Consider the following 21,676-nt stretch of genomic DNA (forward strand, 5'->3'; position numbering starts at 1 on the left):
TTGTTCTTAATAGTTTTATAAGCAAGGAAATCTGCCTCCAAACCAGAGCGCCGCCATCTCCTCTCCGCTCTGCGCCTCAGTCTTCTAGCCTCCTTAATTTCATCAATAAACCAAGGCACAAGGGGCCCAGCTGGTATGGTCTTTGTAATGAGTGGTGCATACCGGTCCAGGGCAGACGCAAGAGTGGAATTATAGCACGACACAAGATCGTTCAGTGTATCCGGGGATAGCACATAAATCCGATGATGAAATCTCGTCAGACAGCGCACCCAAATCCACGCCTTTGATCCTCCTGAAGGTCACTGTTTTCTTTGTTACCCTGGGCTTGTCAAGGTTCAACCGGCAATTAACAGACCAGTGATCAGAAATGTGACAGTCCGATATGAGAGTTTCCCTGACCAAGTCTTCGAACTGCCGTGTTATGATTAGGTCCAATGTGTTGTCTGACTCGTGCGTTGGTGTTATAACATGCTATCGTAAACCCATTGTCTCCAGTAACTCAAGAAGTTTCAGTCTGTGGGTGTCCCCAACCACGTTGACATGAATGTTGAAATCGCCAGTTATTAGGAGGGGCTCAGATGAGAGGATTATAGACTCAAGATAACCAGAAAACTCCTCAAAAAATGCACTAGTAGTCACAGGATGATTGGGAGAATATTGCACGCGATAAACAATGACAATACGAATCTTGCGTGAGCCTTGACCAAGAATAATCCATTCTGAGAACTCAAAAGATCTTTTCTCACCGGCAGCAACCTTGGTAAAGGTTATACCCTCGCGACACATCAATGCAGTGCCGCCTCCCATGCGTCCAGATCTAGGATGATCATACAGCTTATACCCAGGTGGAGTCGCCTCAGCTCCATGCGCACAATCCATGTCTGTGAACCACGTCTCCGTAATGGCAAAAATATCGGCGGCACAAGATTTGACATAGCAGACAAAGTCAGCGGATTTATTCTTAATTGATCTTGTATTAAGATTGCAGAATTTGAGTGAGTTCGTAAAGCTCGCAGAATGCTCAAAGTTCGCAATGGGTACATTAATTAAAGTGCGAGATTCCACAGCCATGGATCTACGTTGAAGGTTATAGGCCATTTTGCAAAATACCACAATACTCTTTGCTTGTCCCCCCAAATTTTGCATAAGCATTGTTTTTGTTTTCTCTTGGCACCATTGTAAGCTGCAAGAGAAACTGGAAACAATGCTTATGCAAAATTTGGGGGGGACAAACAAAGAGCATTATGGTATTTTCCGAAGTGGCCTATTGTAAGCCCGCAACGAAACTAATGAAGTGATGGGTTGTGACAATAAAGGCCGATCACGAAAGAATGCATGTGTTGTTATAGCAGATCTTGGAATATGCAAATTACAACCATGAGTCAAACTGCTTCCATTTTCAAAATTTGTAGCAAAACAATAGACAATAGAGTGCAATTCCCGGAGGATTGGATCGGGACTCCAACATGGCCGCCGTTTCATTGTTTGGGGAATCCAACATGGCGGCCGTGACGTCATGTGAAAACCAAGAATTAACATGAGAAACATGAAGGTTAATGCTATAAGGGATAAACGAGAAGGACGTTGGACTTCTCGTGACAATTGTACGATGTATATGGATTAGAAGGTCACCAACGTAATATTCCCACGCACCGTATTCATTCAACTGTGTTTAATTCAAAGAACCCATTCCAAATAGCGCTAATCTACAAATATTTAAGTCTAACACCCATTTTAAACCGGTTAACTTTCAATTTTGGTGATGAGTATTTAAACTTTGGGAAAACTCGCAATTGCTCATCGGCATGCTTCAATGGTCAAGTGGTTTATCAACGATAAAAAGGTCGCTTGTGGTCCAGATTGAACCATATCAACCTTCATGTTCTTTAAAAATCTTGGAACTTAATAGCGTGCTTTTCCAAATTAAATTGACCAGAAGATTTTTAAGGATAGAGTTAACTTCATGTAACTGAAATGAAAGAGGAAATGTCCTTCTCATCTACCCTACCCTGCGATCAGTTGGTTTCTCCTACGCTTCCCGAGAGAGAAACCACTGCGAGCAACCGTTAGTTTCTTTGAGTGCGCCGCCGTCCAGCGGCAAGGACGAATAAATTAAATCTGAACCTGTAAAAAAACGAGTTAGTAAACTTGTTTTGGCGTTTGCGCGTGCGTTCAGCTACGTAACTGCTGCGTTTGGCCGAGCCTGCTGTGTAGTGATTTCCCGCCAAATAAGACGAAGTGATGTCAAATACATCACGTGGGGTGTGACGTACTTCGCACATGCTCGATGGAAAATCAAACGGTTGCTCGCAGTGGTTTCTTTCTCGGGAAGCGAAGGAGAAACCAACTGCTCGCAGGGTACGGATACTCCAAATAACGGTCACCAGAAACAGCTATATTTACCCTTGCCCAAAAACTACTGCTAACCTTTACATTTAATTTATTGATAGAAATAGGTAGCAAATGTTTGGACTTGAAAGGACACCACTTCGAGTCGGATGTAAAAATTGGGCGTGTATCTTATAGGCCATTGCCGAGTTCATGTCTGCCTCGTCTTTAAAGCGAGTCTAAGTTCGACGTTTCTCTTGTGATAATTAGTTTTCTTTCATATGTAAAGTAGAACTAATTACCATCACAAAAATTTCGCACTTAGACTCGCTTTGAAGAGGAGGCAGACATGGGAACTCGGAAATGGCCCATTATATAAATGCATTTCTGGACATAACTGCAGCGAGTAATACTTCACCAAATACTTTTTGTTGGCCCTACATTGTTAAGTGACGTTGTTTTATTTCTTGTTAATAATTTTCTGTCATCACCATGTCAGGTCGCATGTTTATGTCTCTGCCGTCACAGAGGGGACTGCTAACAGTGCACGTCTTCCGCATTTTATTTTCATTTTCAGGGACTGAAGAAGACGTCATTCAGAACGACGAACCACCAGTCGGTAAGCCAAACCCAGGTCCCTCCCAAAATGTGGCGAGTGATTTGAAGCAACTTGACGGCGGGCAAGTTGTCAAAGTTCCAGCGGAGGACAGCAGCAATGTTGTTGGGGAAAACCTAAATATTGGACGGCTTGGAATGGGAGGACTGAAAGCTCTAGAAAAGATCAATAACTTAATAAAGGCGTCTGCCGAAACACAGGATAACGAGGAGGGTGGATCTGACAATGGGCTGACAGATGAACAGGCGCAAGCTATTGAGCGTATGATTATTGAAGGAATACATCACATAAAAAAGGACGCACCACCAGGGACTGGAAACCAACGAGCGTCAATTCCACGCCAGAAAAACGCGTCCAATACAATTGCTATAAAAGCCCTGTCAAAGTTACGGCCAGCAGAAAAACAGAAAGAAAACCAAAAAACACCTGCTCAAAAACCTATCGTACCGGGAAAAAAGGACAATAAAATTTTCCCGACCACAGTCCAGGTAGGAGACCCTAAGCTTCAGAAAGTATCATTAAAAGATATGTCGCTAAATAATCAAGCCGAGGCTAAAAATGCCGTCAACGAAGAGAAAGGGTCCATTTTAAAAGAATCTGCTCAAGAATCTGGTAAAGTAAAAGCCGTTGTAAAGGACAAGTTTGCGGAAGAAAAGAAGAAGAAATCACCAGCAGTAAACGTTCATGGTCTGGGTCTCGGGATTGCTGGCACTGGAAACTCGCCTTGACTTGGAAAAGGATAACGAAGAAAGAACTGAACCCAAAGATCCACGGTCTTGTAAATAGTTGACCATTAATTAAATGGCGCGATATTCAGTGGAAGAGTTCTCGTTATCCGAAGGCCGGGAACTTGATTCCAACAAGTTTTGAATAATGAACACTAGTCTTATCATGCGATTTAAGGTGTACGCACGTGTGCTTCGTGAAATCGTATAAAAGAGCTCTAAAATCGTAGGGACGGAATTTGCTTTTACAAGACGATTTTGTGATCTACTTTTTAAACACTATAAATACCGTGTCCCGCTTTTTCACTTGATTAACTACGTATGTAGCCAAAAGTTAAAAAGAGATCCATTTTATCTTCAGTTTTAAAGCACACATGTCCTTAATCCGGCTATGTAAGAAAAAAAGATTCAAACCAAAGCTGTCATGCTTGTAGCGTTGAAAACGCGAAAACACGATACTCCAATGTCCGGGTATAATCATAACGCACAAAATTTCGCAAATCAAACCAACAGATCCTGTCCTTGAGACAATCCTAATTTTTTTTTCTTAGGATATTTGGCAATTCTTATTCCATGATTGAAATAAATGTATTTCAGAAGGGGAGGTATAAAGACGAAAGAGAGATGCGATCCTCGCTCTTATCTGAACAATTTAAGCAATTTTGTCTTATAGCAGGTACCTGAAAAATTCAGGTGTCTTCAACGGGGTTCGAACTCTCTGCGACGCCGGTGCAGAGCTACGAAGCTTTCCTGCATATTTCGTCGACATGATTTGACCAAGAAAGCCGATCACGGGGAGGACGTGGACAATCCAGTAAACCAATCAAAACTCGAAGTAATTAGTAGTAGCCGACACAAAGCGCGGGAAAATGTGCACGCACGAGCCACAATTGGTTTTGGTTTCACTTCTGATTGGTTGAAAAAATGGCGCGAGAACTTTGAACCAATCACGGAGTGAAGTAAATGCAAAACCAAAGCAATTCGCTAATTACTTTCGACACTCAATTGAAAACCGCTCTAAATATACATTAATTCATTCATCGAGGCCTTTCACGTGAACACATGAGCCCAACAAATTGACTTGCTCCCAACTGAGTGGCTTCATAGCTCAGTTGGTAGAGCATTGCACCGGGAATCGCAAGGTTGCTGGGTTCCGTTGGAGCCATCTGAAATTTTCAGGTGTCTATATGAGACAATTGCTAAAATTGCCCTGATAAGGGCAAGGGTCACTTCTCTCTTTCAATTATCATTCCATGAACCAAGTCAGTAGCGCCTAGATGGTTTTCACCCATATTTCACCCAACAAACGTGAATATGATGATTATGATTTTATTTAACATGAAGACGCACTAATAAAAGGTGTCGGTTCAGATTCTTGTTTTTGTTCCAATTCGTTCAAGCACGGCTGATAGAGCGAGTTTCAATCGAGTGTCTGCAACACACCAACACAGAGTCCGTACCCTTCTGTACCCCATATTTGCACAAATTATCGCAGAATTCTGCGTCCACGGTTGATAGACAGATCATCGACATGTGCCTAACGAACAACACCTTTTATAGTACGTTTTCGAGTTCAAACTCCAATAATCTCGCTAATCAGTGCGCTAATAAATCCAAACGCTCGAAACGCTATATTCGAGGGTTGAACATTGAATAAAATTGAAAAATGCGCGCATTCTTCTCCTCTCGGGCCTTTTATTATTATTTTGTAATGAGATGGATAAACTATCATAGAGGTAGACAAGGTGCGTTGGTTTTGAATAGTTCGCATCGGTATGCGATTCAAATATAACGTGGACGTCTGTTTATATCATCTTCGCGATAACTACGTAATCTTAAATTGCAATATATTCAAATTTGAAGCTATGAATTTATGAATAAATCTTTTGTGAGGTTCACATTTTCGAAGATTTCCTCTGACGTGTGTGTCTCTCACTTTCTCTTGGAACTGGGTAAGATAGGCAAATATGGACACATAGCGCCTCCAGGGCCCGGTTGCATAAAAGGTGGTCGTACGACTGGGACTTGTAATTACACCCGACGTTTCCTGTACGCCCGACGTTCTTAGTCCCGACTTACGTCGAATTTATGTCCGTCGTTAGCTAGGCGTTGACGTCTGTTGCATCTGCTTGACGTTGGAAGCTACTAATATCACCTGATGTTCACTTGCAAAGTTGCATAGAACGGTGAACGTCTACTTTGCATACTGTGAAACTAATTATTTGGCCAGTTTCAAATAACAGGGGTCAGTCAGTCGGTGAAGTCGATATCGGGAGGTACAAACGGTACTGAGGTCATCAAGAGAGTCCAAAGGGTTTGTACGTTCACGAAAGACTCGTTCTCTTCGAATAGCACGTCGAGTTCCCATCATTTGCATGAGGAACATCATACGCGCCATTTTGGAAATGTTAAAATGAGAGCTACGACCATACTACGCCTCGCTTACGCCTACCCCCTATAAGGCGTAGGTTTTAGTCCTGGGCAACGTTGAACGTTAAGCATAGCCCAAACTGGTGCAATTGACGTACGATTTACGCTTGAGTTAACGTCCGACGTATTTACTTAGTACTAGTACTAGTACTAGGGAGTACGACGTTTATGCAACTGGGCCCAGGTGACTTCAACGTTTTGCGAAAGATTTGTTGCACTTCACGTATATTCAAACAACAAAGAGTCATAAGTGAAGGTGCTCTCTTTCACCTCCTGTTCAAATGTATCAGTGAAATTTGACAGGAATACCGTTTCCATGCTCTGTGCTCTTTCTAAGTGAAAACAACAGGAAAGGCTGGAAACTCAGACGTCACCTGTATATAGGGTCAGAGCAGGAAGGGTCATCTTCGTTTTCGTCATGGTCATGGACCCAGAACGGGCTAGGGTTAAACAAACCTATAGATTTCAGTTAAAATGTGAACACCCAAGACAAGGATTTCGTGTTTTCTTACTAAAAAAAGAATCATTTCAATTGACGAACGACAAGTTCCCCAGGGCTATTAACCATGAACCGGCAAAAGTCAGGGTACTCAAACACGGTCCACTATGATCATTTGCAAATTATTTGATCCGTTTTCGTAAAAAGGAGTACTGAGTAAGTTGCACATGTGCATCACTAGATTTGCAGATTCCTTCCATCTTTTTATAAATTTCTTTTTTTTTTTCAAACATTTTTTTAGTAAAAGAGCTGGAATCTCGCAATGATTACGATTTGTCTTAGTTTCTCCTCACAGATGCGCTCACCAACCAAAGTGGAGAATTCCTTGTGATTGGAAGTGAAGGGCTTTATGTTTGCGGGAGGCTGAAAATTTATGTTGAGATCATAAATATTTTAAAGAGCTTTGTAGACTTAAACTTTGTTGCTAAGCACTTTGTGACAAATTGACCTTTAGCTGGTGCCGAGGTCATGAAAATCCACCAAATCTCACAATGATATGTAGATCTTTACATTCAGATCGGAAATAGTACGGCTTTTTTGCAAGGAAATATACCAGAGATTATGTAGAAGGATGTGGTGTGAGAATGAAGGAACATTCCGTAATCGTTTTGTGGTTTCTTGTTGCTTTATTGATAGATGTCGCGGTAACAACTGGTACTCTTGATCAGCTATCAGGTAAGAAGAGAGGGAGATCTCCTTTGTTCCTATGAAATAGTAGAGAGAAAAATCTCGTATCACTAGTAAATGGAGAAAGGAGTAGCACTTAAATTTAACGAATGCTAAATAATACATTTCCCTTTTTTTCCCTTATGATATTGCACCTCATTGATTGTTTCGTTAGTGTAAATACGATGATCTCAAAACAACACATCAAAGTAATTAATGCGGTCAGATAGTAAGATTTACTTTGTGAACACAAACATACAGTTTTTGAAGTTACTGTCTTCTTTCCGCGCTTATAAACCCAGGTGAAGTAACTAGAAAATCAGTAAAGGGGTCAGTAAAACCAATGACTCACAGTTTTAGTACGTTTCGTCTTTCGTGTTTCCCACCCTAAACGTAAGACTCTTTTGCACAATCCTTATTTGTGACTGTTTTGTTTAACATTTCTTTTGTGTTATTCGACAGTGCGAAAGCAAATTCAACAAACAGGCGCACGGCCAAGAAGTGAAATCGACCTCGAGACAGGTTTGTTGCTACAAAAGCTTCTTCATTTAGTAAGGTTGACCCGCTCACGGACTATGTCGGTGAACACTGCATAAATTATATTCTTATACTCTTTTCAGATTAATGTTTCAACTGTGTGGGTTTTTTCTCTCTTGTTTGATAACAGGATTATAGTTTGACTCACTATCCCTTGTGTTATTTCAGAAAAATCGGTGGTTGTTTGCGCGGGTCAGAACAAATCTCTGGAGTGTTTCTCTCCTGGATCAACCATAGCAATACAGGAAGCCTTCTGGGGACGCCTTTCTTCCACCATCTGTCCTTCTGAAGATGGAGATCCAATCACAAACTGCCAAAGCGATCCCACAACAACTCCAATCGTGAGGAATCTGTGTGATGACAAGGAATATTGCGAGATTCCTGCAAGTCATACCGTGTTGCAACCTCGAGGGATAAAACATTGCCCTGGTGTAAACAAGTACCTGGCTGTCAAATACACATGTATGCCGGAAAAACATAAATTTGTTCTGTGTAATGGCGAGACGACAGAACTCACCTGCGGTCAGGGATGGAAGATTCACATTATGTCAGTGTATTGGGGTCGAGATTCACCCTCCACTTGTCCAACACCCTTAGGGAAGTTTTTCACTTGCGCAAACTCAGCAGATAGTGTATTGGCTTTGAAATCAAGATGTTCTGGTAAAGGGAGTTGCATTGTCACTGCGGACGATCAACACTTGAGTCATGGTGGAAATCACTGTCCAGGAATGGATAAGTACGCTGTTATCAGTTACAGATGTCAGCCTCATGAAGATGCAAGTGTGGGTTAGTTCACCCATTTCAACCTTACGCCTTTGTTTGCTTTGTGGTCGTCTTTTCTGACTGAAGATTCGTAGTGGTGAGAGTTCTCGCCTCCCACCAATGTGGTCCAGATTCGATTCCCAGACTCGGTGTCAAATGTAGGTTGAGTTTGTTGGTTCTCTACTCTGCTGACAGAGGTTTTTCTCCGGTCCTCCGGTTTTCCCCTCTCCTCAAAAACCAACATTTCGCTTGATTAGCGTTAATTTGTTGATTCCAGTTTACAGTCAATTAGTGCTCCAGCGCTAGATAACTACACACTTAAATAAAGTTCCTTTTCTTTTCATTTTCTTTCCTTTCCTTTCCTTTCCATTGCTTTCCTTTCCTTTCATGACCTTTCATCGCTCTCACCAAATGTTTAACGCAACCAAAATATCGAAAATACCTTTTGCGGTCTGAAATCCACGAAAACGCTTGCTATAAAGGCTATGCAAAGCCCTTTTAATATAAAGTTGCTAGGCTTCGCTTTACCTTTTCTGCTTTAATTTCATCAAATTGTATCCCATGTATATGTTGTGGTTTCATTTTCTTCTAGGTTGAATTTTCGTTTTAAATCAGCTCATTTTTTTCTAATTAGTTTGACTTTTTCAAACCAGGGATATAATTTTAAACCAACTTATTCATCAACTGTCTGAAAAGGGATTTTTATCTTTTTGGGGTGTGGTTTAAAAGAAGGTGCATGGCATGGTACATTCCTTTCTTTCCCGATTATCCTCACTCCAACATTAGCCATACCCCAAGTACTATTACTGCCCCACCCCCTGTCTACAAATCCTACTTACAATTTTACTGTTTACAATATGACTTACCTTTCTCCCAGAGTTCGAACCACTTTTCTTGATGTATCGTCCAATTACTATCCCATAGCTTTCTCTACTGAGCCACCGAGAACTAGTTACATGTCCAAATCATAAATGCGTTTACGAATAATTGTTATTGCGTCCCACACTTCCACTAACATTCGTAGTGATTTGCATAATCACAAGACCGAACAGAGCCTATTTTTCATCACAATCTCCTACGAACTATGGCTTCAAACTGCCACGATTTCCCTCCAAATTGTGTAGACATCATGGAATTTCTTTCGGCGTTGGATAGCATTAAAGAACAGCAAAAGACCAGTAAATCTGAAATTAATTCATTCGTAGACGACAATTTCTATGAGTGAGCAAAAACACATCTCGTCGCTACAGAAAAGAAGACCATCAAGCGAAAAAAGTGGAGGTTGAATTCGAACAACCAAATCAGTACTTGTGACAACAAGGTGGTTCTTTCGTCCAAGAGTCCGCTTCATGAAAATCTCTTGTTTTCACACAGCAGAGTTGCACATAGAGTGCGACAAACTGAGACCGAACACTGGGTGAAAAAGAACTGTGACTTTGCTGAGGTTACCTAAAAGGTTATTAACCTCTCTTTGAGCTTATGTAGACTGCATGCAGAACACAAACCAATTACCAGTAGAGTCAAAGAGGTAGCCAAACCATTACAAGCACCGTCATTTTAATTTAAATTAACGTGCACATGTCGAAATCCTCACAAGTGGGTGATTAATCTTATCGGTCATCATACAAAGTTCATCAATGCACATCCCTTACACGCAAAATTAGCAGATGAAGTTCTCGGTGCTATAAAGATCAATAAAGAAGTACTGCTGTTCCTATGGATACCCGAAAAAAACCCTTACAGACAATGGAGGTGAATTTTGCAATGCGTAACTCACATCATGTTGCGAGGAAAATCAAATCAAGCTGCCCCATGGAGCGGCAAGAACTCCAACCACTCAAGGTCTTGCGGAAAGAAGCAAAAAAACATGAAAAGAAAATATGAGGTCAATAATTATGGGGTCAAATAACAAGAACATTGAAAGATGGTGCGAGTACACAATGCAGGCTTCATATAGTGTGAACATCACTCTCCACAGGGCAATAAATACAACACCACAGGAAGCGGTTTTCGGAATGACGGCCCACCGTGAGAACCACTAGAACACTGATGAAGACATTAAATGTCAAAGGGAACCCACTGAGCTAGCCTCTGGTAAAACAATTTAGACAATGATCAGTGTACATGCGAAGCTGTTGACAGAGTAGCCAAACACCAGAAGATACGTGAAGAACAGAGTCAATACAATGAAGAAATGGTAAAACAAACCAGACAAATCAAGGAAGGCACCTTTCAATATCAATGACATGGTTGCAATCACCCGAACATGCTGTTGGGCAAAATAATGGAGATTTTTGGTTTTTGAGGAGAAGAGAAACTGGAGTACCAGGAGAAAACTTCTCGGTGCAGAGAACCAACGAACTCAACCCACAAATGACGCAGAGTCTGGGAATCGAAGCTGGACTACATTGGTGGGAGGCGATTACTCTCATCCCTGCATCTCAGTTTCATAATTGAACTGGTTTAAAAAAAAAGCAAACTGGTTTGAAAAAAATAAACCGGTTTGACAAAATTTAAACTGAAAATTAAATTAAACCACAACATATATAGGCATCATCTTTATTGGTCAAAGTCTTACCAAGAGTGAATTAGATGAGAGTGTTGATTTATCACTTTGTGGTCTTGCCTCAGCGCAGTCACAAAACTCCTTGCGCGCGAAACAAGCAAAGGGCCGCCAATTTTAACCAATCAGAAGAAGCCATGTCACGCGTGACTGCTTCTGCCTTATTTTTTTAGGGACATGATAACTGATTTTCGCGGGAACGGGTATTCTAAAAATAGAATCACATGTAATTGTGCAGGGGAGCCCACCCATGCCATAACAACACTCTTATCTAATTCACTCTTGGCCTTACTTGCTACCGTTTTACCCAATAAAGACAATTCTTGTGTCACGCGAGATAAATTCGACATTTTGTAAAGTTGTAATCATAGACCGTATTCGGAAATCATCTTCACTAGCCTCACTTTGGAACAAAAATTCTTTTGAATTTTGTTCGTGCTAAATAAACGAGGCCAGTGAGGATGATTAGCATAAAAACAAAGGATTAAGTAGTTATCCTGCCGTTCCAAAACAACGTTCTAAGCAAGGACAAGCGTAAAAAAACAGACGCATCGGATCCTAGGGTAGGACCTTAATCAGCGATTTAAATATTATAAAAAGCTAAAAAGAGCAAGGCTGATATAACGGTGAAGGAATATATTGAAAAAAGCCAGTAGTTCAACAAGTATAATAATGTTTATGGATTCCTTTTTTATTTGCTCCCATAGAAGACATACCAATGAAATAACCCCGTATCTTGTCATCTTATTGCTTGTTAATTTCAGAAGATGCCCATGGTGACAGTGAAAAGCATCCTCTCGGCTCACCTCAACATGACGCCATCAATTCACCATTGGATCTCACTTCAAGTTCCACAGCCCCAGCGCCACAACCAACAATGAGCGAATTAAACTTGAGCATGTTGCTTCCGGTTCCTCAGGGAAAGGCTTCAGATACGTTAAAGCCCATCATTGAATTCCTTGGAGAGGGTAGCCAGGGAAACCTATTGAATAATTCGACATCTAGAGGGGAAAATCTTCCCATTCCGAAGGATTCACAACCTGGAAAGACAGTGAAGTCACCTTCGCAAACTGGAAATTATATCTCTCCTCCTCCTCCTAAACTCACCAAACAAACTGGCATGTTATCATTCTCAACTCTGCAAAGTTTGATCCATAACAACAATTTGGGATCTTTAATGCCAAAAAGTGAGAACAACGTGAAGACAACCGTCAATCCTACCGTTGTCTCGACAAAGCCTAAAGAATCGTCTTTTGATCGCACACAAGACCTGGTCCAAAGTTTTCTCAATAGTAAATTTGGTCAAAATCTCAGCAATAGTTTTTCCAGCCCAGATTTGCTTTCCGATGTTTCATACAAGATCTTAATGGCAAAGCATTTTGAATCGAACAGGCGACCCATTACATCCCCGCTCACGCAAAATCCGCCGAACAAACATATGATTGACAATCTCATTTCTGGTTTACTGGGGCAACCCTCTTCACAGGGTACAGCGAGAAATTCCAATGCAAGCAGTCATTTGAGGAATCAGAATGCTGATAAAATATTACAAGACGATAAGCAAAGTACTGGTGATACGAACAAAGTGTCTTCGCCGACAGTTTCTATAGGAAACAAAATCATCTCACTGGATGCTTTGGCAAGTGCTTTGAATGAGAACAGTGAGAATGAAGACCACACACAAAGTAATTTAAATGACGCTGATTCAATCATAGGGTTAACAAAAGGAAGCAGGAAACAAACAGTAAAAGAAAAACACAAGGAGAAACTCTCACAACTCTCTCGAAAAATTTCTACACTTGAAACGTTAAGCGATGCTTTAGATGCTTTAACAGTTAAACTGTCATCAGAAGACAAACCAATTGCAAAAGGCAACGCAAAGGATCAGTCGGTACCATCAAATGTTGGTGAAGAAAATGACAGTGGAAGGCAAAGTGACCATCACATTCATCATCATCATCGTCATAATCATCATCAGGACAATGTATTTGATGAAGATGTAGAAATGTTGGGATCTCTTCTATCCAGGGGATACGGTCACTCGAACTCTGACAATAAAGCTGACGAAAGCTTTGCTCTCGCTTTAGCTGATTCGAAAAACACTGTACACTCTAACGAAGAAAAATCGTTTAGCTCGCATGACCTGGAAATATTGCAAAGTAAAGTTAACAAAGCTATAGAAATGTCAGAGAATATGACGGGAAAACGCAAGGCCACTATAAAGCCAACTTCAAAATGGTTACCACTCCTGTTGGGCGAAACCAGGGTTCAAGATGAAGAGGCACACACACGAGAGGAAGTAGCAACACTTCAAGGAAATCATTCTAATCCGGGGGCTTCCATCCGATTTAAAAATGGCGAAGTGCATAGCTTGAAAGATATTCTGTTTACGCTTATAGATAATGCATTGAGGACAGGCACTTTAAATGATTTGGTTCACCGATGGAATCGCACCGGAAGTCCATTCACAAAGATAGCACAAAATGTATCCCTTTTTTTGCAAGGCAGGGGTATTCTAAAGACTCCACTATCAAGACGTGTAAATCAAACAGCAACTTCGCTTGTTTTGAAACCAATAGTGACAAATAGTTCATCTTCTTCTCAGTCTTCTAAGGGTATCTATGGCCTTGACCATTCATTTCCAGCTGATAAAATTAGTTTTACCAAGGCTGTCAATAACATTCTTAGAGTACTGGCTAAGCGTCAAGGATTCCAGACGGAAAATTCCACAGGTGATTCAACTGAATATGTAACCACTGATACACTGACCAATTTTACAGGAGTACTATTGGGTGGAAGGATCAAAAAGAATAATCCACAGGACGAATTCATTGCAAATTTGGGAAGTCAAATTGTGGAGAAGATTTTAAGAGATCAAGCAAAATATAGTCAAGGGGTGAAGACAACTGAACAGGAAGGGTTGCTTCAATTGAATCACAGCACCAGGGAGAGAAACAACACCGTAAGGAATGATTCAAGAAGGGTTTATGATAGCAATCTTAAGTTAGCGATAGGAAAACTTAAGTTCTCTACTTATGATGCAAATAATGTGTCAAAAACTATGCGAAATAACACCTTGGAAGATCTCATTAACAGCCTTTCGATAGGAATAGGCGCCGATCGCAAGCCTTTTCCAGAGGAAAACAAAATGAGAGAGAAGTACTCCAAAGAGAAACCCAACTGGAGTGATTTGATGTCGGCATCAACAGACAGCTTCTTAGATAAAAATGATGCCGATCAGGAAGGCTCTTTGCAAAGTAAAAACGTAAAATTTCGTATTGATGAAAGTGGGGACAAAACGTTACTGCATCGTCTGCCAAGTGATCATAAGTTCAGTGATTATTCTTTAGCGGATGTAGTGTTGGAAGCACCGAATGATCATCCAGATGAAACAAATAGTTCTGTAAAACGTCCGGCACAACAGCTGCTTGGCTCCTCTTCATCTGCTCATGCGGTGCCAAGAAATATAACAAGCAATTTAAACATGAAAAACAATACAAGCAACAAAAATCAGAGCGACGACCTTGGGGATCAGACGGTAACGTTTACTTTAGAAACACTGGATGATTCACCGCCCAATCCATTGCCTCACAATCATGAACAACCAAAGGAACAAACTGTATTCCGAAGTACTAAAGTTCCCCATCAGCTTAACGTTCAGGAATCAAATACACTCGGCAAAATCAACGCCACGTCTGCCAAAAATATGGAACATTTATTCCTTGAAAGCGATATTCCCGCTCTCTTTTCAAAATTTGTAACAGATTTGAAAGAGCCAAATCTTTCTAAGCCATCAGTGACCATGCCAAAGTCACCACCAGAAGTAGGGGTGACATCACAGACAAATGCATTTGTAAGTAAGCTTCCCTTAGGATTGGAAATGAATGCGATCGGCAGAATAGCTGATTCAGATCAAAAGGGTTCTGTACACTCTATCGATTCCTCAAGCTCCACCGGCTCAGATTTATCTGTTAGGCTTGGCTTAGAAAGTGCACAGACAAAATCATTCAAAGAAAAAGTTTTACCAGTTGCTTCGGATCTAACTTCTACGACGAGTGCTAACACGGAGGGAGAAACGGAGATCATTGCATCAAAAACAGCGTCATCAGCATCTCCAGTGGCAACCCCGAGCCGACCCACCCCGCAAAGAGAGCTTCCAACAGCTTCAGAAGTACGAGAAATTACTACATCAATCAAAGCTTTGCTAAAGATTCTGAACAGCTACTATAAGAGATTAAGAAAGGAAGATGACGATAATAATTCAGATTTTGTTGGTACTTTCCCAGCCCGAACCCAAAAAGCAAGTGTAAGCAAGGGGAAAATCCAAGGAAATCTTGAGACTAATCAGGGTGAAATGAAAAATGTAACTGGAAAGGGTAATCACCTTATCCATCAACAGGAAGAAAATTTGAAGTCTTTCATGACACCACCAATAACCAACCTTCTAGATAAAAAGGCCGACAATAAAAATCCGTACGTCGACTTTCCTCAATCATCGCCAATCCTGCCCACCACTGTGGACAATGGTGGTTTTGAAAACATTCGAGAACAACCAATCACAGATGAAACTGTTAGTAGCTACAACTGGGACTTTCGACCTTTGCAAGCACATGCACAAAGCCCTTTAAATTCAAACCCTACCAAGACCAGTATACAACCTCAATTAGGATTAGACTGGATTCCTGGCAACGACGTTTCCAAGGTAACGGAAGACCTCAAAGATTTGAATTTTCCTTCTGTTGAGGACGATCCAACATTGCGGACAGTGCAAACCATAGTGGCTGAGGATAATATGCTTGCAAACGAAAAGCGAAAGGCGATACGAAAACACGAACAGAACAGATTAAATGAAAACAGTCACCAAGATGGAAAACCTGGAATCTCTGATAGGAATACTATTCCGAAAAGTAAGATCGAAGGTCACCAACCAAATAAATCTCACGTAGACCAAAATGTGATGGTTTCTGGAAAAAATTTCAAGAGAAAGACGAATAAAGGAGGAAGAGAAAGAAACGATATCCCTCGCATAGCGGTTTCTGACAGTAAAAACCTATCGCGTCATCCAAAACTGGCTATTCATAAGATTAAGAACCAACTCAATGTAAAAATAAATGGCATTCAGAATGAAGCCAGTAAGACGCAGACGTACAGACAGAGGAAAAACGAAAATAACAGGGAAAAGGGTCGACATACTGAGATCGGTGGCAATCATAAGTCAGGAGGGGGAACTAATAACACACTGAAAGCGGCAGCTGTCATGGACCATAACGTGATTAAAAACAAAAACTCTCTGAACAAAGACCTCAGTGCGATGAGAGCAAAAACTAAAAATTAAGCAAGTAAAACTGAACAATGCCGTCTAACAATAAAGCTCAGAGATGGGTCAAAATGAGAGCAAACAGCGACGGTTAAAATAAAACCCGGACTGGCTTTACCTTGAGTAAACCATTCATTTTTCTTTAAGGTCACTTGTTACTAAGAAAATTGGTGCATGCATTGAATTGTTTACTGTCAAGTGTTGTCCAATTGTGTACTGTTTTCATTGTTGTCAATGTTAAATCAACCCAGGAAATGTTCTAATAATAAGCGTTTGGAGTTATTAGGATTAAATTGATTGTTGTAATGTTGAGGACATTAAACTCATTGAGCTCATCTTTGAAACCCAAATAACTCTTGAGGATGCTCCCACGGTAACATGGCAATCACCAGCAGATGAGTGAGACAAGAGAAGCTGGGATCATGGTAATGCCGTATCGAATCAGCCACACTAGGTAAAGGTAAAGGTACACCTTATTTAACGTCGGAAGTTCCTTTACTCTCTAGAGAGTATTCTCCCAGGAAGCCGACCGTGCGCTCATTTTACCCCCCTCTTTCCATCAGTGCGCCGTTTTAAGGGTATTTAAAGCTACTTAGGCTACACTGAAAGGAAAGAAGTCGAAACAAGGATGTGAGATCCGGGGATCGAACTCGGGACCTTTTGCACCAAGGCCGCGCACTACTACCAACTGTGCCACCGTTGCTCTCAACTATTTCACGTTAAGGCCCCGTCCACACGTTTCCATAATGTTTTTTTCGGATTCAAAAATATACGCGTCCACACGTACCGTATTCCAGTCGTTTTGGACTTGTTTTCACACGTTTCCGGACTCTCTAGTGCTCAGTGCTTTTGACAAAGATTTTGCTTGTTGAGCATGCCCAAAATCGTTTGTTGCCAGTAGAAAGGCAACAAGAATGAAACCAAAGCGAAAGAAAGACTCGGCTTACCAGGGAAGGGCCACCGAAAAGAGGAAAAACTTACGTAGATCCAAAGTTGGTCACTTGTCAAAGAGACATTCACTCCGGGAAGAGCTTGACTTGACAGCCAAAACCGCGTTCAAAAGGTCTACCTGAATTTGAACTCACCCAAGTATTGAATATTCATTTCCTTTACAAATTACTATCACTTGTCCAATGAAATAAGAGATCATCACATTTATTTAAAATGCATTTTGAGCCAATCCCACGCACTTAAGGACGGTGCCGAATGTAATGTAATGTATTATAGAGCGTCTTATCCCAGACTCTAAGGCGCTCTACATCTTACGAAAAAAGTTGGCAAAAACTTAAAAAATAGAAGAGACTACCATACTTATTATATAAAAAATGAAAGGAACAATAAAATTGATCTTGCCAAGGCGATACAAAGCTAAGTCCAAAACTGTATAAAAACCTAAGCCATGACAAAGCCACTAATCAATGTTATCTTTTCAGTTTGGATTTAAATTTGTTCGAACTCTCACTTGCTCTTATTTCATAAGGTATAGAGTTGCACAATTTAGGGGCAGCCATGCTGAAGGCCCGGTCTCTATAACTTACTCTTAGTACTTGGAACCTTGAGCAGTAACTGATTGGAGGAACGTAGGAAGCGAGCGTGCAGTAGCGTATCTTTCCAATAAGTTCACGATGTAAACAGGAGCAAGTCCACTGAGAGCTTTATGATGATCAAAATCTTGAAAACTATACAGTACTTCACAGGAAGACAATGAGGCTGTTTCATAAGAGGAGTAACATGGTTGTACTTTCTATGGTTGAAGATCCAAGGTCTGCCAACTATTGTTATTGCGAATACGTTCTGAGCATCTCGACTACTCGGGTATCCAATCGGTGATGCTTACTAATACAGTGATAGTTTTGCGCGTCTTAAAACTATCCGGAGAAAGTAGGTCTTAGTAGGCACTATTGGTATCCAAAAAGAAAATTGGGGGTAACCATTATTCATTTTTGAGAGATAATTAAGCTTCAATTTGAGAAAGAACACCATACATGGCTTTGTATTTAAAGCTTTTTACGAATATAACCCATCAATTATCTTTGAAAAATTCGTGGTTACCGCCTATTTTCGTTTGGATTTCAGTAACACTTGTTATTTGCGACTCAGGTGAAGAGGACTGCGCCCTTTATCCGGGGCAGAAACCAATCGCGAAAAAAAAAAGCGTGTTCTTTGCGGCGGAGCCATGGGCGATTTGAGTGATTCGGTCGAACCATTAAACAATAAACCCTAACCCTAATGATAGTGAATGTGTTAAGTTTTAGAGCCATATTTTCAAAATTAGGTTATCCTAGTACTTAATTTGAATTGTGTTTTTCTAGCTTTTTTGATAATATTTATAAGGAATCTAATGATGATAATATTCATAAGGAGTTCAAGGAACTGTTGCTAGGTTTTCTTTTCCCTTTAATTAAGAACCAGAGTTCGGCGAATATGGTAAGGAGCAGTTGAGATCCTTGAGTTCTAACATGGGTATCGACATTCAACCTATCTTTCACAGTAAACCTTTTCAACAGATTCTTAGGCCAAAGGAGAAGAAGCCTGATTTAGTTAACAATCAATGCGTTGTGTATCATTTTAAATGTGATCAGTGTGATGCTGATTATGTAAGTTTTACTACAGGGCACTTGCATCAACGCATTCAGGAACATAGGCATTCTGTCATAGGCAAGCATCTTATTAATATCCACGGTGGTATTGATACCTCTCGTTTAAGCAGTCATTTCTCTATACTTAAGAAATGCCAACCTAAGTTTGATTGTCTTCTGTATGAAATGTTTTTCATCAAGGAACTTAAATCCTCACTCAATACTCAAGAGGACTTCATTCGAGCTAAGCTTTTTACTTGATTGCGTCTCTATGGTAAACAGCATAACTTCATGCTTTAATTTTATCGTACATTTGAGTTCATTTTTACGTTTATTTCTAGATAATGACTTGAGTGAAGTCGAAACGTCGGATTTTAAACCTTTTTTAATCGTTTTTTAACCATGTTTAATATTTTACCGCAATGTTTTATAGTGGAGGGGCTCGATTTTATCATGTATATCAATCCATCTCTTGGATTCGACTCCCGTTCTTGGACTTAAGACTGTCTTTTATTTATTTATTTATTTATTTATTTATTTTGGGGGGGGGGAGGGATGGCTGTGGCTGCGCATGCGTTGTTGGGGCTACTGTGTCTTGGATTTTAATAAAGGATACCATATTATCCCGGGGGGGGTGGGGTGGGGACTCCCATATGAAATAGAAACAGACGGGGATGCTCGTCGTCTCGCTTAGGGGTGTAAATTTTGGATTTTGGTCTCACTTAGGGTGTTCCGGGCAAAGTGCCAATATTTTAAGCCGCCAAGGTCAAAATTTGCTTAAGCCACGCCCAGATTGGTCTCCTTTAGGGGTCACAAAAAGCTTGAGCCACGCCCAGATGGTCTCCTTTAGGGGTTAAATTTAAAATTTCCGTCTGTTCCATATGGGAGTCCCCCCCCGGGCATATCATGTCATGCGTAAGATTTCTTTCTCTCCTAGATGGCAGCCCAAGTGGGGGATTCGAACTCGGTATCTCAACCCAAAGGCAATCAAGATGACCACTAAACCACGGACGACTACGCGACAGAGCAACGGGGGAATATGTATTACTTAAAGACTTGAATTGTGTACGTCACCGTAAACGAGTTTTTACTTTTTTCATTGCGCGCAATGCAATATCCGGTCATCGTATGACTCGTTAACATATCTTAACGGGCTAATTATATAACTTTATAATTCTCCCGATATTGTTTAAAAAAAGTATTAAATATTTTTGAATACCATCGTAGAAACTTGTAAAGCAACTGTTTACTGGTTTTGAATGGAGTCAACGACGTTAAATGTGAACAACTATTCTCTTATCGCACTTAACCATATGGTTGGCTCACGGAATGTGGACTTCGGACTATAAAATTGAACGGGATATTGACCAAGATATTGTAAAATAAAAAAATCATAGAAATATTGTGGATTTTAAAGGCAATCAGCTAAAATGCCTTTGAACAAAATGCGGAGGCAGCTGTCATGGACCATAACGTGATTGAAAACAAAAACTCTCTGAACAAAGACCTCAGTGCGATGAGAGCAAAAACTAAAAATTAGGCAAGTAAAACTGAACAATGCCGTCTAACAACAGAACTCAGAGATGGGTCAAAATGAGAGCAAACAGCGACGGTTAAAATAAAACCCGGACTGGCTTTACCTTGAGTAAACCATTCATTTTTCTTTAAGGTCACTTGTTACTAAGAAAATTGGTGCATGCATTGTTTACTGATGAAATGGTATATGAAATGAATCATATATGAACTGCGGGTAGGAAATCAAGTGAAGCTATGATCTTCGCAGTTATGAGAGCAATTTTTGCAATTGCGTATAGAAGCCTGAAAAATTCAGGACTTCAACGGGGATTGAACCCGTGACCTCGCGATTCCGGTGCGACGCTCTAACCAACTGAGCTATGAAGCCACAAATGACCAGCTCCCAACGTCAGTGGCTTCATAGCTCAGTTGGTTAGAGCGTCGCACCGGAATCGCGAGGTCACGGGTTCAATCCCCGTTGAAGTCCTGATTTTTTCAGGCTTCTATACGCAATTGCAAAAATTGCTCTCATAACTGCGAAGATCATAGCTTCACTTGGCATTGTTTACTGTCAAGTGTTGTCCAATTGTGTACTGTTTTCATTGCTGTCAGTGTTAAATGAACCCAGGAAATGTTCTAATAATAAGCGTTTGGAGTTATTAGGATTAATTTGATTGTGTAATGTTGAGGACATTGAACTCATTGAGCTCATCTTTGAAACCTAAATAACTCTTGAGGATGCTCCCACGGTAACAGGGCAATCACCAGCAGATGAGTGAGACAACAGAATACCATCGTAGAAACTTGTAAAGCAACTGTTTACTGGTTTTGAATGGAGTCAACGACGTTAAATGTGAACAACTATTCTCTTATCGCACTTAACCATATGGTTGGCTCACGGAATGTGGACTTCGGACTATAGAATTGAACTGGATATTGACCAAGATATTGTAACATAAAAAAATCATAGAAATACTGTGAATTTTAAAGGCAATCAGCTAAAATTCCTTTAAACAAAATGTAAGCTACCCGTAGCCTTTTGTCAACATGAGAAAGGTACATCGGGGCCGAATGATCTTCCTAAACAAATGCATGATGAGTATTTGAACAACGGTTGGTGTTGAATGAAAAAAACACCT

At 40.6% G+C, this 21,676-nt stretch overlaps 2 protein-coding genes across 2 annotated transcripts in view; both read left to right on the forward strand.

The window, feature by feature from the left end:
* Positions 1 to 5,569, forward strand: part of LOC138047589 (uncharacterized) — an 11,322-nt gene extending 5,753 nt beyond the window's left edge. Inside the window, exon 5 of the mRNA XM_068894505.1 lies at positions 2,906 to 5,569. Within this exon, the coding sequence (XP_068750606.1) occupies positions 2,906 to 3,672 (767 nt within the window). The 3' untranslated portion in view covers positions 3,673 to 5,569. The remainder of the gene's footprint in view (positions 1 to 2,905) is intronic.
* A 1,507-nt stretch (positions 5,570 to 7,076) lies between these two features.
* LOC138047595 (uncharacterized) lies at positions 7,077 to 16,777 on the forward strand. The gene is made up of 4 exons (XM_068894513.1): positions 7,077 to 7,273; positions 7,727 to 7,786; positions 7,970 to 8,587; positions 11,891 to 16,777. Exons 1-4 carry the CDS (start codon positions 7,183 to 7,185, stop codon positions 16,459 to 16,461), a joined length of 5,340 nt encoding a protein of 1,779 aa, XP_068750614.1. The 5' UTR covers positions 7,077 to 7,182; the 3' UTR covers positions 16,462 to 16,777.
* The last annotated feature ends 4,899 nt before the right edge of the window (positions 16,778 to 21,676 follow it).

The sequence above is a fragment of the Montipora capricornis genome, chromosome 4, assembly GCF_036669925.1.
Source record: "Montipora capricornis isolate CH-2021 chromosome 4, ASM3666992v2, whole genome shotgun sequence".
Lineage (NCBI taxonomy): Eukaryota > Metazoa > Cnidaria > Anthozoa > Scleractinia > Acroporidae > Montipora > Montipora capricornis.